Raw genomic sequence first — 16,327 nt, forward strand, 5'->3', positions numbered from 1 at the left:
CAGAGGTGTGGACCATTCTTAGAGCCACAGGGATGCTGGTGTTTCTGGGTGACTGTCTGATCGCAGTTTGCAGAATGCTCCATTTCCCAGAAGTTTGCATCGTGGGGTTCCAGCCTCTTCCAGACCCAGGCTGGGGGTGCGGAGGGACACTGTCATTTACCATTTCTGTGCCACCGAGAAGTCACTTGCCTGTTCTTCTCCACCCGATCGTTTGCACAACCGTGAGAAGCATACCTCGTGGGTGACGCGTAGATGAGCTAACGTGGGTAGAACACCACACAGGACACCCGCGGGGAAGTGTGTGCTGCCCTTGCTTTGGGATTCTAGCCTGGAGGTCAATGTCGATAATTTTTCAAGGTTCATCATCTGGCCCTCAGAAAGCGTGTGTGCGCACCCACGAGTCCAATATAAGTAAATAAAGTGACCTTTGTTTTTCCACAAGGGACTGGCACAATTGGATAGATTTAATGTTGAAATACAATCAGGAAATGCTCAGTTAAAAACTGCACCAATATCATGCAAACCTACTCATGATCTAGGCACATGCCGGGTGTGGGCCGCCGCAGGGGGCATCCCATATTTACATTCCTGTCACCTGCTGTTGCTGTCTCCAGCGCAGCATAGCTGGGAGCATGGACACTGGGGCCTGACTTCTTGAGCTCAAGGTCCAGTTCCACTGCCTACCTACTCTGTGACCTTGGCACTTGAACTCAGCCTCAGTTTCCCCATCATGAGGGAAGTCGTAGCAGTTCGTCCCTAGTGAGGACTGAGTGAGTCCGTACACAGCAAGCTCTCAGGACAGTGACAGCCATGAGCTTTACCTATACTGCATTCTAAAGTGTGCGCTGTTTGAAGATCCCCAGTGATGTATATAAAAATCAGTGGTTGAATTCTTCACTTATTATAATTTCTACTTAATCAGAAAGAAAAGGTCCTGTGGCAACACCATCAGACCAATAAGAGTAGAAATCAGAGCATCCCCAAAGTAATGACCTAAAAGTAATAATAGCCATCCCAGTTGCTTATAGAAAATCACTTTAATTTTTATTAGGTCAGCCAAAATCAGTCCCTCAGTTTTCTAAGCTGTTCAGCCAGAGCCCAGAAATTTGAATTTAGAACCAACTTCCGTTCTTGATTGCAGTCTTAAGACTGTTTTATAACGGAAAACTGCGTCTTCCAGAAAGATCCCTACTCTTGGCTTTCTCAACAGTTAGCTCTTTTGTGCCCTATCTTTGCCCCGTGTTTTCCTGCAAACGGAAGATGTGCGTGTTGGGACTCTCACCTGTGTAACGCCGGCAGGTGTGGGAAGATGGGGTCCTGGTGTGTTCCCTGAAGTGGTTTGACTCCCTTACTTTTATCCCCTACGCATAGCACACTGCCGGTGGATGCTAAGTGCTCAGAGCTCTTGATTTAACGAGAGGCCAGTGTTCAGTGGAGGGTGGGGGTAGGAAGGGCAGGTCAGGGATCGTGGAGGGGTGGGAGCCGGCTGGAGGTGGGAGCCTCCTCTACAATGCGAGGAGGAGTAGAGTCCAGCCTCGGGGCAAAATGCTGAATTCTGGTGGCTTCACGTCCACGGTGCAGAAATGCAGCTTTCCAGAACGTGCCTCCGTCCTGGGTGCTGGATTTTCCCTCTGGCCCCGCAGGAATGTGTGACTCATGACGCTGCTCCTCTGTGTTTAAATCAGTGCGTTCAGCCTGCTGGGCCTGGGGCAAAGTTCCTCACCCAGCAGTGACTGACCGGACTCGGAACACTCGCGGTCCTCCGTCTGGGGACCACAGGGGAGCTGGTGGCCCTCCCCATCTCTTCCCCCAGCAGCATGTGCTCTGCTAATGGCCGGGAAGTGGGGGAGTGGGCCGCCTCCCCCCAGCACCCTGCCCCTCATCAGTGCCTCATTAGCGACCAGCGCAGGAAAGATCAGAACTGTGTTCTCAGGGCTCCACTTACTGACTCTGCCGTGTGTGCACGTCCGAAGTTCTCCAGCTCTTGGAGGCCTGCACCGCCCCGGGGAAAATCCGCGCACAGACTCCATCATCGGCTTTGCTGTGAGGCACCGATGGTCCCCTGCGACGGGGGAGGGACAGCATCCCCCACGGGCACAGAGCCCGCCCCGGGATCACACCAGGACTCCTGAGCGTGTACAGAGAGCGCACGTGCTCTGGGATGTCCTGGGGGCCCCTTTTCTGTCCCTTTCACGACTCGGAGTGACCTTCAGCCGTATCGGGTTAGTGAGGCCCGTCCACTCACTACGTCCTTGGCAGGAAAACGGACTTTGGATTCGTAAAGGCCAATCACAGCTGTCTTCTCGGGATGCTAGCTGCCACCCACGGGGACATGCCGTGCCCATGGCAGGAGTGGCCCCCTCCTGGCCTAGAGACGGGTAGAAACGGCCCTTCCCCCAGAGTCCAGGGATGCTGGGGTCTTGGGGACCCAGAAAGGCCCTCTCCACCCTTCCTCACGAGGTGCTAAGAGAATTAGAGCCCAAATCATAGCATTTTCACATTTACATTTTTCGGGAAAATATTCTCAAGATTCCCAATGATTTCGAAGTCTCAAGAGCTTTTTTTATTTAATGTTGCAGAATTTCCTGTAGGGTTTGGAAGATCCCATGCCAGCCGTGTCACGCGGCCAGGCCTTTCTCTGTCCTCGCAAGTCACAGGGCTCGGGAAGGGCACGAAGCCACGAAGGGCTACTGCACGCCGCGAAGTCACACGTGCCCCCTGAGACCGGACTGCATCTCGAGGGGAAAACCACGTTACCCTGGTTGCCTGTGAAAACCTTGTGTTACTTCTTGATGTAATTTTTCCAGAACAACACGGTTTGGGATTATTTTGTCAGACTCAGGAAGCTCCCGCCGGCAGGCCAGAAAGCAGAACACAGCTGCCCCCATGCTGACGGACGAGCCCCCAGAGGCGGCTCCCCAGCGGCGGCCCCCCAGCGGCGGCCCCCCAGTGTCTCATTTCCAGTGACATTCGTGGTCTCCCTCCTCTCTTTGGAGCTCCCGGCAGCGGCGTGTGGCCGTCACTGTTGTCTAGACGAGAGAATGCTCTTCCACGCGACCCGGAATGACAGGCGTGGGTGGGGGGTGTCGCTGGTGATGGGGGCGCGGGGCTCGTAACATCAAGCAGAGCCTGGCTGGAGGCGGGTCGCCCCTCGCTGTCGTGGGGTGAGGTGGCAGGAGTGAGTGACCCGTGCCAGCCGACCTGGCTTCTGTGGGGCGGAAGGCACAGGGGAGCAGCGTGCGCCTCTCACCTCGCTGGCAGCCGTCAGCACGGCTCATTCCCAGCTGCCCACGGGCCCTGCCCTCCCTGGAGGAGAGGACGATGGAGGCAACTTGGGGCATCAGACCAGGTGGGCGGCCTCAAGTCAGCGTGAGTGGGGTCCTGGCGCCCAGAAAGGAGGGTGCCGTGGGGACTGAGCCACCAGGAACGAACAGGTGGACTGAAACCCCAGCGGGCACCGGGGAAGAACTTGAGCCTCATCCTTTTCAAACTGTGCTCCGGAAGGAAGGGGAAATAGGGTGCGTGAGGAAGGTCCAGGGTGTGGGGTGATGGCTGGCCTGGGCCCCGACCTCGGAGGTCAGGCCGGCAGGGAAGTGCCATGTTTCCTGCCAGTGGTTCACTCAGGGTAGAACGACGCGGGGCAATTGTCCACAGGAGGACAGGGGTCATCGAGGCCGAGACAACTGACGCACACCTGCTCATCCCAGCGGAGCCAGGTCCCCGGGAGAGAGATTTACATGACCGGAGATGCACTGCATTCCCAGGCAGCCCAGGGAGTCCACCATGACAGCAGGGACAGACGCGTGCTCCTGGGACCTCGTTAGAATCCCACACGTAGGCAGCGGGACTCGGCTCATAAGTCGAAGACACTGAAGGAGCGGCTATTTGGGGCTGAACCGATCCTTTGGTCTTGAAAATGGAACACGGCATCCTTGGCTTGGCCCGTCAGTAAGCTCCCTTTGCTTTCTCTGTCTAGCAAAAATGGAAAGGACAGGCGGCCAGCCGTCGTGAGGGACCGGGACCATGTGCGAACACGTGTCTCACTGAGGAAGGCCCACCTGCTCAGAAGACGTAGGATCCAGGCTTGAGGAGGCGACCGAAGTCCACACTGTGGCGGGAAGAATGGGCAGGTCTAGGGCACTGATCTACTCGGGGTTTAAACAAACGGTGGCTACTGTGGGATGGCAGGCCCAGAGCTCCATGTTACAAAGCAGAGGGACATGGGGGTTCAGGGACCTCAGAGCACCCCGTGTCCAGTGGGAGAAGGGCAGGCTGGGCCAATTTTATGGAGTCGATGGCCAGTGTCTTTTTGTCCTCCTGTCGCGTCCACAACCATTATCTTGTTTCCGAGAGCCTGGCCTTGGGCTCCAGCACTGCCCTGAAATCCTGTGAGACTCTGAGCACGCTGCTTGACCCCTCTGTGTCTGTTTATTCAGCTGGAAGTCAGAGGCGATTACAGCGAAGCCGCCCTGGTGGGCTTCCAGGGCAGGTTTAACAGGTGTGTTCAAACCCCGTCCTGAGAATGATGTCGGCTGCACAACCATCACGGCTGCCTTTAATAAGGACGTCTAGCTGTCACTTACTGCGTTCCAGTGCTGCTCATGAAACCCACAGGGGCCCAGATGCTTATGCAGAAGTATAAGTATTAGGGGAATCTCCAAAAAAAAATTTTTTTTGAAACGATTATCTGAAACAATTTAAATTTTTAGTGAAAAGGGTTTTTTCTCTGCTTCCTTCTTCCAGGGCAAAGACCATCTGTCTCAAAAAAAGATTCAGTAATTGCTAGAACTTTCTTTAAAGTGTAGAGGAAAGAAATGCTCATGTTTTGCATGCATCAGAAATACCCACGAACCCTGCCTTTGGTGCTGCCAGTGGCTTGAGGATGACTCACGATCATAGTAAATAAGGCGGCTCCAGTTTAACCCCTACTGAATGTTACCAGAGTTTGTATGAAACTGACGCTGGCTTTGACGTCCCGAGATGCTCACAAATTGAAGAGAAGATTGAGTACATTCATTACCTAGTCATTGGGAAATATTGGAGACTTTGGAAGAAAATCGGTTACATAAGATTTCTCAATGGAAAATTCTAGAGTGCTCTGGTGTAAACAGTCCTTCCTGAGTGAAGTGGCTTTGTATCCTGGGCGATATTCTGGAACGTTGCTCTGGTGAGAGTCAGTGCCATGGGAAAGCTGGTCAGTTGTCTGTCCTACTGGGACAGGGAGCTTGACTCCGGCCGAAAGCGCTCATTCATTCACTCACCCCTGCCTGCGCCCACCAGGCTCCTGGGTGAAGCCCTGTGTGTCGCCCTCACCTCCTCTCACCTGATGCCTCCAACAAGCCACATGAGGTCTGTTGGGGGTTGGTGCTTACTAGAGCTTTGGGAAATATAGGTTACTTTCTTGGGACTTTTTTATAGCCAGGCTGTGCTTGAGAACCAGACTTGTTTGGTATCGATGTGCAGAGATTGCTAAAGTATAAGGCCAAGGAGAGTTTTTAAAGTTTCAATCAAGGAAGCGTCACACACACAGCGTGGGCGGTTTTCCGGCACTCACTGGGCATCCGTGTGCCGACTGCCAGCTGTGGCATTCCCGTTGCCCCCTCGATTGCCCCCGCCCACTCTACCCTCGGCTCCTTGCTTCTCCTCTTGCCTGGCCCCCCAACCACTCCCCTCTCCCTCTCCTGGGCGTGTGTGACTAGTGTGTGGCACGAGCTCCCCCATCACTGTGCCCCACCTGGCGTCTCACCACTGCACACAGGCCCATTCCTGGTTCTCCTTCTCCAAAGGCTCACTGCCGAGGCAGGTGTCACTGTGTGCAGGACTCGGGGTGGAGACAGGTGTAGGGAAAGAAAGTCACTCAAGAGTCAGTGGCCATGTCCCCTCCTTCTTCTCTCCCCCTGGGGACCCTCCCACATCTGTCATTTGGACCTTGTGGTGAGAGAGCCCAACATCCAGCAGCCTCCTCCTGCCCTTGGTGCTGTAATGGTGAGCACTCTGGACTCTGCATTTCTAACACACATCCCAAACCCAGTTCTGAAAGGAACACAAGATCTGATTCTGGAAACCTGTTTCCTCCTGGATCAGAAACCCAGAGTGCCCCAAGCCTCCCTAGCCACAGAACAGATTCTTCTCTAAGTGGCCAACATCTCACACCTGACCAGCCATCCATATCCCAAGTGACGCATCCCTAAAGAAAACCCAACCCTGTGATCTGCCCCCCACGGGAGAGGGCCAGACTGCAGGGTGGTGGCTGAGGAGCTATCACGACCGACTGCCTCTGGAGTGAGAAGCGTTGTGTCCCCCACACATATGCAGAAAGACCGAGCACCCCACCCACCACCTATGGATATGTCGTCCTCACCCAAAGGATCTTAGCAGACGTTAAGTTCAGATGAGGTCATGCTGGGTTAGGCCAGGCCCTAATGCAATGGTCAGTGTCCCAGTAAGAGGAAGGAAGCTTGGAAACAGACCCACAGGGAGAAAGTCACATGAACATGAAGACAGAGATTGGGGTAATGCATCTGCAAGGCAGGGGTTCCTCATGAGGAGAGGCATGGCACAAATTCTCTTCTAAAAGCCCCAGAAATAGGAAACGTGATCCTGGACTTCTGGCCTCCAGAACTTTGAGAAAATAAATTTCTGTTGATTTAAGCCCCCTGGCCTGGCCTTCTGTTCCAGAAGCCCCAGGAACGAATGTATGTCTGGTCCCTGCCACCTCTCTCTCTGTCCTCCCAGGAACACCAGGACACACACTCCCCAACTTGTCCTTTGAGTCCACCCCCAAGCTCCTCCTCCAGGCAGTCTTCCCTGCTTGTCTAGCCCCCAGACCATGGAAAGTGCACCCATGTGCACTCGCCCAGCACACTCCCTGCTCAGCCCAGAGCAGGAGCTACCAGAGGACACTTGGCCATTGTGGACACATCGTGGTGATCACGGCTGGCCTGGAGCTGCTCTGGCATCTGCTGGGCTGGGCCCAGGGACACTGCTGAGCAACCGACAGCACGTGGTTCAGCCCCCACAGCCAAGAACGGTCCAGCCCCAGATGTCAGTAGGATCACATCATTCTGCCCCTCCCCCTTCTGCCCTCCCAGTCCCTCGGCACTCCCCCTCCCTGCCTTGGCTAGTGCTGGACAGACTCCCTGGCAGGCAGAGGTGGGGGTCTCCCACTGTAAACTGACCATCCTGCACATGGGCTCACGAGGCCCAGGGCTTCCCTGACTCAGCCGGAGTGCGGGGCTTCCCTCAGGGTTGCTGTTGGCTTCCGTCAGCGGCCATTTCACCACAGGGACACTCATAGCCCTGCTTGCCGCTCAGATATCACCAGCACAGCCACGCACACGCACACACAAGCACAGAGGAGTCACTGCACACCAATGATTAACTGTGTGCACACTTGTGCACATACAAACACATGGTACTCATGCAAAAGTCTGTCCTTGGTATGGACAAGGTATGTCCTTGGGCATGCACACACATGTGTGCACACACACTCAGATGCCCACGTGTGCACACACCCATGCAAGGCCTGGATGCATGCCAGCATGCAGATGTGCACACGCACACTCAGGTACCCACATGTGCTCACACGCGTGCCCAGGTCCGTGGTAAGTGCTGCAGGATCCTATCAGCGTGTTCCACACTCAGCTTCTGTTTGATCCTGGGACAGGATCCAGCTCAAGTCCTTCCCTCACTGGCCAGCAGCTCCGTGTAACTATCTGGATTTGGAAACACTTCTTTGAAGCTGCCTCATCTGTTACAGAGACAACAGAATTATTGTCTCTAGAATTGTGTGATTGATCGGCTTTGCACATCAGGCCTTAACGAGAGGCAAAATCATGGCTGCCTTTCCAGGCAGTGCTCCTTTCACAGATCCCGAGAGGGCGCCTTCCCCACGCCCAGCACCTTCTTTGCTCCAAGTTTCTCCCACACACAGCCGTGGTACGGAGCGAAGCTGACCCAACACAGCACACATTAGAAACCCGTGTTAGAGGGGTTAGGGATTATGAGAGCTCTTAGACTAACAATTACATGTTCAAAGTCTTTGAAAACGAGTAGCCACTCTGTAATTCAGCCCTGGAAATGAGAGAAAGAACCCCAAAACTTCTCATGAGGAGTCTGGAAAGAACAGAAGCCTATAATTCACAGGCAAGTGAAATATAGAAATGCCACGAAAGTAGGTTTGCAAGGAAAAATAAAATAGTAAAAGAAAAAGAAAAATCTAAAAATATCTAAAAGTAGAAGTAAAAGAAAACCTAGAAGTAAAAGAAAAATCTGATCAAGGAAGAAACATAGAATGAGAGTATTTATCTCCTCCTGTTATAATAGACATGATTGAAAAAGCAGGAGAATGAACCCCATAAATGCCAGATATGGGACTTGCCTGAGGACACTCTGTGACAGGACAAACCAAGTCATACTGGCCATGCAAAGGACAGAAACTGTGTGTGTGTGTGTTTTCAAGAGGCCAGAATGAAGCCAGCTTTGTCAAAGGGTAAGATGGTCTGTGATAGTCCCAAAAACAAAAAGCTCCGTTTATTGTGTCCGCCCTGTGCCTGGCACTGTGCCAAGCATCTTACGTGTATTAACATGTTGAGTCCCTATAAAAATCCAGGGTCATATCACACTATTCTTAGGTTTATTTTACAGATGAGGACATTGAGATTCAGAGAGGTTAAGTTACTCACCCAAGGTCACACAGCCAGGAAGTGTCGGAGCAGGGATCTGAAGCCAGGTCCACTGAATTCTGCACTCTCATCCCAACACACACACACACACACACACACACACACACACGGCCTCCAAGCCCCAAATTCGCCAAGTGTCTCTTCCATTACTCTGAATATAGCCAACTGTTTCAGCTTCTGCTTGTCACCATGGCCTGGTAAGCACCTGCCACCCGTATGTGAAGGCTCAGCTCAAGTATCATGAAACACAGACGTCTTCCTCGATGCACAGACAACCAGGGCTGCCCCCCCAACCCCCCAACCCCACGGTGGAACCCATCCTCCCCTCTGAGCCGGGTGAGGGCCAGAATCGTTTCCACCATAGAAAGCCCTGCTGCCAGCCATTCTCAAAAGGGCTGATTTTACCTCTGCGGGGACATTTGGCCTGTCCGGAGACAATGCAGTTGTCGTAACTCCGGGAGGACCAGCGCCTCTAGTGGTGAAGGCCAGCAATGCGGCTTAACGTCCTACCGTTCACAGGACCATCCCCAGCAGGAAGGAACCGGCCCATGACGCCGACTGGACTGAGGCTGGGAAGCCCTGATGTCTGCCTTCTGTCTCAGCGACCCATGCCGTGATGGGCTCCAAGTCCCCACAGGCAGGGGCCACTGTCACTTTGTCTTTCAAACCTTGCACCCGACTGACCGACTGAATGAAACTCGGTGTGTGCGCTGGGCTCGTGGAAACCACAGAAGACCAGGGGACTGAATGGAGGCCCTGGGTTTGGAGTTGCTTCTAGTCGTGTAGAAAAGTGTAGAAATGTGTGGCTGTATGAATTTTTCATGTTGGATTATGGTGATTAGCCCCAAAAAGCTTTGGGGGGAAAAAAAAAGACAAGCCGAAGTACCAGCTAACGGTTTTGTTCAACAAACACAGCCCTAGAGAACTGTATTCTCGTCAGCCCTGTTCCGCATCAGTGTTATAGAGATGTTTTTCAGGTCTTTAGGGAAACGTCCTCGGGTTGTTCATGACCACACATTTACTGTTGGGGGCTCAGGAGAGGGAGGCTGTTTACTCATCTAAAGTCTTGGTGACCCCACAAAGCTCTCACGGTGGGTTGAGCAAATTGTCACATCCAGGTTGTTTCGCATTAAATGCAAGTAGAGGTATTTTAGGAGAAACAGGAGTTATTCCAGGAAACCCTCCAGAAGAGACTTTTTGGTTATTAGTTATATGGAAACAGACAAGGAAGAAATATGAATGTCATGACAATGAGAAAAACAGTTCTCAATTAACTGTAACAATTTACAGTTTTCAAAGTGCTTCTAACTTCAGTATCTTATGGTGTTCGTAATGATGCTAGGCAGCGAACATGGTCCCCGCTTTATAGAGGAAAATACAGAGGGTCAGAGCCCCTGGGCCAAAGGTTACCCCACAGTCCATGTTACAGGAGACTGCCTGTAGGGGCAGAACAGGAGCCAGCTCAACGTCGGAATGGCCTTGAACATCAGGGCCCCTGGGAAGATGGAGCATCCCCTTCTTGGTGCACTGGGCATCTCTGAGCACCACAGCAAAGGCAGCTTGGCCACCCTGGAGGGGCTGACCCATGTGAGTGCTGCTCCCCAAGCTTAGGGTTTCCCTGGGTGATAACTTAAGCGGCCAATCAGAAGAGGACAGAAGAGATCTGTTAACGAGAAACTGACATGCCAGAGACTACAGAGGAGGGAAAGGTCTTTGCGGGCAGCTGAGGGCCTCGAAGGCCCAGAGATCTCCAGCGGGCTCTGCCTCCTGGTCACTGAATGGACCGAGTGCTGGGGCTTTATGAAGTTCATAATATCTCCTGCAAAGAAAGGGACACAAAGAGTGCTCTTTTCATTCGGGGTTTTCTGTTGTGCTTTGGAATAGTTGGGACTTTCATAAAAAACAGGCAAAGTGTGTGTTCACGCCAAAAACGACGGAATATTCCAAGATTATCGTAAGCTTGTATTTGTCTGGCTGTTTTCAGTTCAGAATTATCAAGCCGTACCACGAACCTCCGGTATTCTAGACCAGGATGGCAGAGATGGCTGGAATGTGCATTTTATACAGAAGAACGTGGCCTGACATTGCTTCCACTTGGTGCAGAGATTGCTGCTGGCATCCTTGCAAAGATGCATGTGCTTGTATTTAACGAAACGACTCCAGACTTCAGTCTCACCCCATCAGGATGATAATTGTAAATGTATTAGTTATTCATGGCCCCTTTTCATCAAGTGTTACTATACCATTTAAGCAAAGTAGGAAGCTCTAAAATTAAAACTAGGAGTCAGATCCTGGAGAGGCATGGGGAAGTTTCTGGAAGGCAGTCAATGTTGTTCTCCTGCCTTCTTCTCTTCCGTCTTCCTTTGTCCCTTTAGAAGCGCATTTGACGTGAACCGAGCAGCAGGTTAGACGAGGTGGCATTAATGGGCCTTCATGGACAGATGGACGAGTTCAGCCAGAAAGATGTCCAGAGGAGGCAGGACACAGCTGTAACTCTGGACTTCGGGCTCCTTCCCTGGGCATGGGTCTCCGTTTCCAGTGTTGAAAAGACAGATGTTGAACCATATGCCCTGAATTTAAGAGCATAACACAGTCCTCCATTCCTAGTTTTAGTGCTGTTTTCCCCGTGAGTGGCAAGGCCGGTATGGCTGTTTTCCCACCAGCACTGTCCATGGGCTTCCAGAGACGGCTGTGAGCGGAAGGACCTTGCCTGCCTGTCCTCACACAGACCCAGGCGGCCGCCGCCCTGGAAGCCTGTCCAAGGGAGCACCAGCCCGGCTGCTGGTGCTGAGGCCTGGTTCCGGCTCAGGCCCACAGGTGTGCCGTAACCGAAACGGCACTGCAGACACACATGTCCCATCTTTCGGGCAAGAAACACCTGCTCCCGGTGAAGGGGACAGGCCTAGCCCCCCGTCCCGGGATTGTATAAGGAGCAGCGGACCGTCACCTTTACTCCCTCTGGGGACTCTCGGACAGCCTCGCTCCTCCCCGGAAACGGCTCCCCCACCCGCCTTCTCATGAAGCGGCCCCCACGTGACACGAATTACAAGAAATTCACCCGTTGTTCCTGGGCTTGAATTTTAAGAGATTGGAAGTGTGCGTGTGAACCTAGAAATGTGCACATCTAACTGAATTCCTGTCTCAGTGTCCTGTGAGGGGAGGGAAGGCCTTGGGAGCCCCGCTGTGCCCCAGGGACACCCCGCTGTCTCTGCGGGTGGCGGATGCTCCGTGGGGCAGCTGGCCCTCTGTCCTAAGCCGCAGGGACCCGGGGTGGGGGTGTGGGGGGTGTCGTGTGGAGCAGGTGCTTCCCAGGCCAGGAATGAGGTGTCGGAGGAAGCCGGGCTGCGCCCCTCCCTCACGCCAGCCCGGCGGCCCTGCGCTGCTCGGTGCCATCAAGCGGGCTTCTAACCGGGCTTTTCTCTCCCTCTCCTGCAGGGGCGGATCTGTAGAAAGGCCGGCAAATCAAAAAAGTCCTTCAGCCGCAAGGAAGCCGAAGCTACCTTCAAGAGTTTGGTGAAGACGCATGAGAAGTACGGCTGGGTGACCCCGCCCGTGTCCGACGGCTGACGCGCCGGACGTGCGGGAGACGCTCCAGCCACCTGTCCACTCACACGAGTTCCCAACATCTCCTCCTCAACACCGAGCATCCTCACCCTTTTCTACTCCAGCCGGAACTGAATCCCGAATGCCAAGGAGACGTTTAAGTTATTGATGAACAGATGTGTTTACAGGGAGAGCGAGGGAGCCAGCACCGTTCGGGATTAGGTTCGACTGTCAACGAGCAGCCATCTCGACGTCACTTTAGAACCGATGCTGAGGTGGTGACATTCCCCAGCCCGCCTGCCCCCCCCCACCCCGCCCACCCCTCACACGGCCCTTGGCTTCTTCCCAGACAGCAGCTCCGAGGAGCAGGCAGGAGCCCCAGGGCCCCGCTGCTCGACCCACTTACCATACACGGCACGTTCCCACGTACCAGGAACGCCCCGCCTCGCTGTGCTCTGTGTCTCTGTTGCTCTCCCTGGCAGGTCGACCTAACCTGGAGACGTGTCTCCCTGTGGCCCCATGTGACATGTAGACCTCATTCGTGCTATGACCTTTGGCTCCTGAAAACACAAATTTCATATCGCCAGGTTCTCGTGATTTAAAACAGCGACTGCCGCGTTGGTGAACATGGGGTCCCCGTGCGACACGCTGGGCCCGGTATGGAAGGCAGGGCTGCTGCGGCCGCCGTGGGCTCCCTGGGGCTCCGCAGAGGGACAGCCCCCTTGGTACTCCGAAACGCTCCTACGACTCCACATTTGTGTTTCTGTCTCTTCCCGGTGGGTCAACCCACCACCACAAGCGAGAGACACTTCCCCGTTCCCTGAATCATCGGACTCATGTTACTCTCTGTGCTAGTGACAGGGAATGCCAGAACTGCCAAAGGACACCACGTGATGGTCCGAGGGCTTGCATGACCGGGTCTGTCCCTCACCCTCCCGTCACTTGTGTCCCCGGGGGCTGGGCTGTGTGATGCGTGAACACCCTCGCTGTCATAGCAACTCGCCGTTATTCCTTCACCCACATGTTCATTTTTCTCTTCTGTTAAGTTACTTAGAACTTTCTAAGAAACTCCATGAAGTGAGGAAGCACGGTTTATAACAATACGTGGGAAGAGGTAAAAATGTTCATCCCAGGTGGAAAACCTTATTGGACACATTTTAAATAAAATCATGCATATCTGACACCTGCCTCCGGAATCCAGTCACTGGGGGCTAGCCTTCCCTTTAAAGCATTTCATCAGTCTTTAAAACTCAATATTCCAAATACCACGACGACATTCTCCAGCGAGGTACAAAAAGTGAGCCTTAGGAACCCACAGTCTCCGCAAAAAACTCAGTGCGTTAACATGGTCCCCGGAAGCAACCAGGGAGGCCACCCGAAGCTAACAGGAAGCGTGGGGGGTTGATTTGGCCAAACTCGGGTCCTGCCGATGCCATTTCCCCACTGGGAGGGAGAAGAAATCTTTGCTGGTCACATACAATTCTTCAGGGAGCTTCGGTAACTTGGGGACCTGTCTGCTCGCCCAGGGCTGTCAGAGGTCCGTGAGACCTGGCCTCAGAGGACAGGGGTCAGCTCCCGGCACAACCGGTCATTCGCCAAATCTACTCTCTCCTGCTGCTTTCGTTGATATTTTTAACCCTTTCTCATACACCCCTGCCTCCCACGCCGCTCTGGCCAGACGAGACGGCCGTGCGTGCGGGACGCCTGCCTGGTCTCAGCCCCCCCCCCCCCCCCCCGCGTAGTAATAGTCACGAAACCCCATGCCCGAGAACTGAAACCATTCCTTCCTCTGATCTCCCAAGCGGAATTCTCCATCCTGGAACTCTGACCTTTAGGGCCTGGTCTTGGGCCCTCGGGCTACTCCTTGTCATGGGATTCTGGTCTGGATCCCAAACAGATAGGACAGAAGCTGCTTGCTGGGGAAAGCACCTGAGCTTACCTCTTCCCAATGTTTCCCTCTCCTGATGCAAAACGTAAAGCAACTTTCTGTTAAGAACCATTTGGATGCATCTGGGTACACAGACAGTACATGGTGCGTACACACACATGACGTGCAGAACACGTATGTGACCCCACGCAGCCCGGGCGCTTCCGGGCTGGCTGCTGGCCGACTGAAGACCGAAGCATGCCCGAGGCTGAACGTGCCCTTCCTCCAGCCCACATGAACTTGCGCACCCCTGTCCAGTTGTCCCCCTGCTGTCTGTCTGTCGGAGGAGCGGCTGTTTCTGGGTGTGCCCCCACCCCCCGCTGTGAGGGGCAGCCAGGACGCTTGCGACACCCTGCGGCTGGGCTCAGTCGCTGCCAACAACGACGGGGAGACACGCAGCCCAACCTCTCTGCACACCCTGAATTTGATTTCTTGTGCATGTGACTTCCAGTCGGTTTGCCAGGCACTGGAAGTTGTCGAGGAAATGTTCTTTAGTGGAAGACATTCCCTTTTTCACTTAAATGAGTAAGACTCATTTTCAAAGCAGTGGAGAACAGTTGAAAATGCGATTACTGCTTTGACTCTGAGTTGGAGGAACTTTTTCAGCGGCTGAAGGCATCACTGTAAGCAAACAGGGCCACGCTGGCCAGACGGGGGAGCCTGGCCGTGGCCGTGTCCCACTGTCCCACCGTGTCCCACAGGAGGGACCTGCCTGCCTCGGCACCCAGGGTGGGCGGGAGGCCGGCTGCAGACCCAGCAAGCGGCTGCCAGGGCTCTCCTTTCCACACAGGCCAAGAACGCCGCTCCTCCTCTGACAGACAGTAGGGGGACAACTGGACAGGGGTGCGCACGTTCACGTGGGCCGAGCTTAGAGAGCTGGAGGAAGGGCACGTTCAGCCTCGGGCATGCTTCTCCTGCCCGCCCAGAGGCTTTCCTGGGCCCCTGCCGCGGTCCTGGGGTCTGCGGTCCTCCCCGACCTGTTCAAGTTCCACGTGAGCTGCAAGAAGATGGGCCCGGTCCCACACACACAGACACACACGCACACATCTGCAACACACACGTAACACACACGCACACGCAGACACACACGTATGCCCTAGAAGACTCCCAGACTCTAAAATCCATTACTCAGGGGGAAAAAACAGAGTTTAGGTCCCCATGTTTTAGCTCTCAAGCTCACTCTATCAAAATTCAACCTTATTTTTTGAGAGGGAAATCTGCGACTATGACAAAGACCTGTTAGAAGGACAGGCGCCGCTGTGTCCATGGGACTTGGCAGGAATGCCACCTGTTTGAGCCTCAGTTTCTTGGGCTGTTAACTCCCATGAGACTCATCTGAGAACTGACCTAAACCCTGAGGGAAAGTGCTTGGGAAATGCAGAATTTGTCACGTGACCTTTGGGTATGGCTTTTCCAGTGTGGGGAGCTCTGTGTTAAACAACCAGCTTTCATCAGAACACATAGAAAAAAAGGTTCCAGTTGAATAATTACAATGTTTCAAGTAGAAATAACCTGTGATGATACTGTGTTCTGTCCCCAGTCCCCTACTGTAAGTCAGTCAACCAGACTTACTGGCCATCTCTCCACTAACTCTGACATAGGGAAGGACAAGTTCTAGACATGCCTCCTTCCCTAGAGGAACTTAAAAGGCAAGAATAACACACAAGAGGGACGCCTGGGTGGCTCAGTTGGTGAAGCGTCTGTCTTCAGCTCAGATCATGATCCCAGGGTCCTGGGATCGAGTTCTGCATCGGGCTCCCTGCTCAGCAGAGAGTCTGCTTCTCCCTTCCCTCTGCTGCTGCTCCTCCAGCTCGTGCTCTCTCTCACCCTCTAATAAATAAATAAAATCTTAAAAAACAAACAAGTGACACACGTGTGGGGACCAGAGGCAACTAACCGCTACACAACCCCACTGACCTGGTAGTCTTGGTCCGTACACAGAGGTCTCCAGACTCCACAGAGGAGTCAGGGCTGAGTGATGTCCTCTGAGCAAGAGGGAAGAAAGGCAGGTGTAGAAGCGGGAGAGGGCGGGGACACCCCTGTGGAAGACATAATGTGCGTCCACACTGGCCCTGGAGAGGAGGCCTGGGCACTTCTGACCACTCTCACCTGTGGAGCCCATCTCTATAGACCGGATTTCAGGAGGCAAGACGAGTCAAACCTGAAGCCTAAC

The 16,327-nt window shown here is 53.8% G+C and overlaps 1 protein-coding gene across 1 annotated transcript in view; it reads left to right on the top strand.

Moving 5' to 3' along the window:
• Nucleotides 1-13,408, top strand: part of UBE2QL1 (ubiquitin conjugating enzyme E2 Q family like 1) — a 35,297-nt gene extending 21,889 nt beyond the window's left edge. Inside the window, exon 2 of the mRNA XM_059173600.1 lies at nt 12,120-13,408. Coding sequence (XP_059029583.1) covers nt 12,120-12,251 — 132 coding nt within the window. The 3' untranslated portion in view covers nt 12,252-13,408. The remainder of the gene's footprint in view (nt 1-12,119) is intronic.
• Nucleotides 13,409-16,327: the final 2,919 nt, after the last annotated feature.

The sequence above is a fragment of the Mustela lutreola genome, chromosome 5, assembly GCF_030435805.1.
Source record: "Mustela lutreola isolate mMusLut2 chromosome 5, mMusLut2.pri, whole genome shotgun sequence".
Lineage (NCBI taxonomy): Eukaryota > Metazoa > Chordata > Mammalia > Carnivora > Mustelidae > Mustela > Mustela lutreola.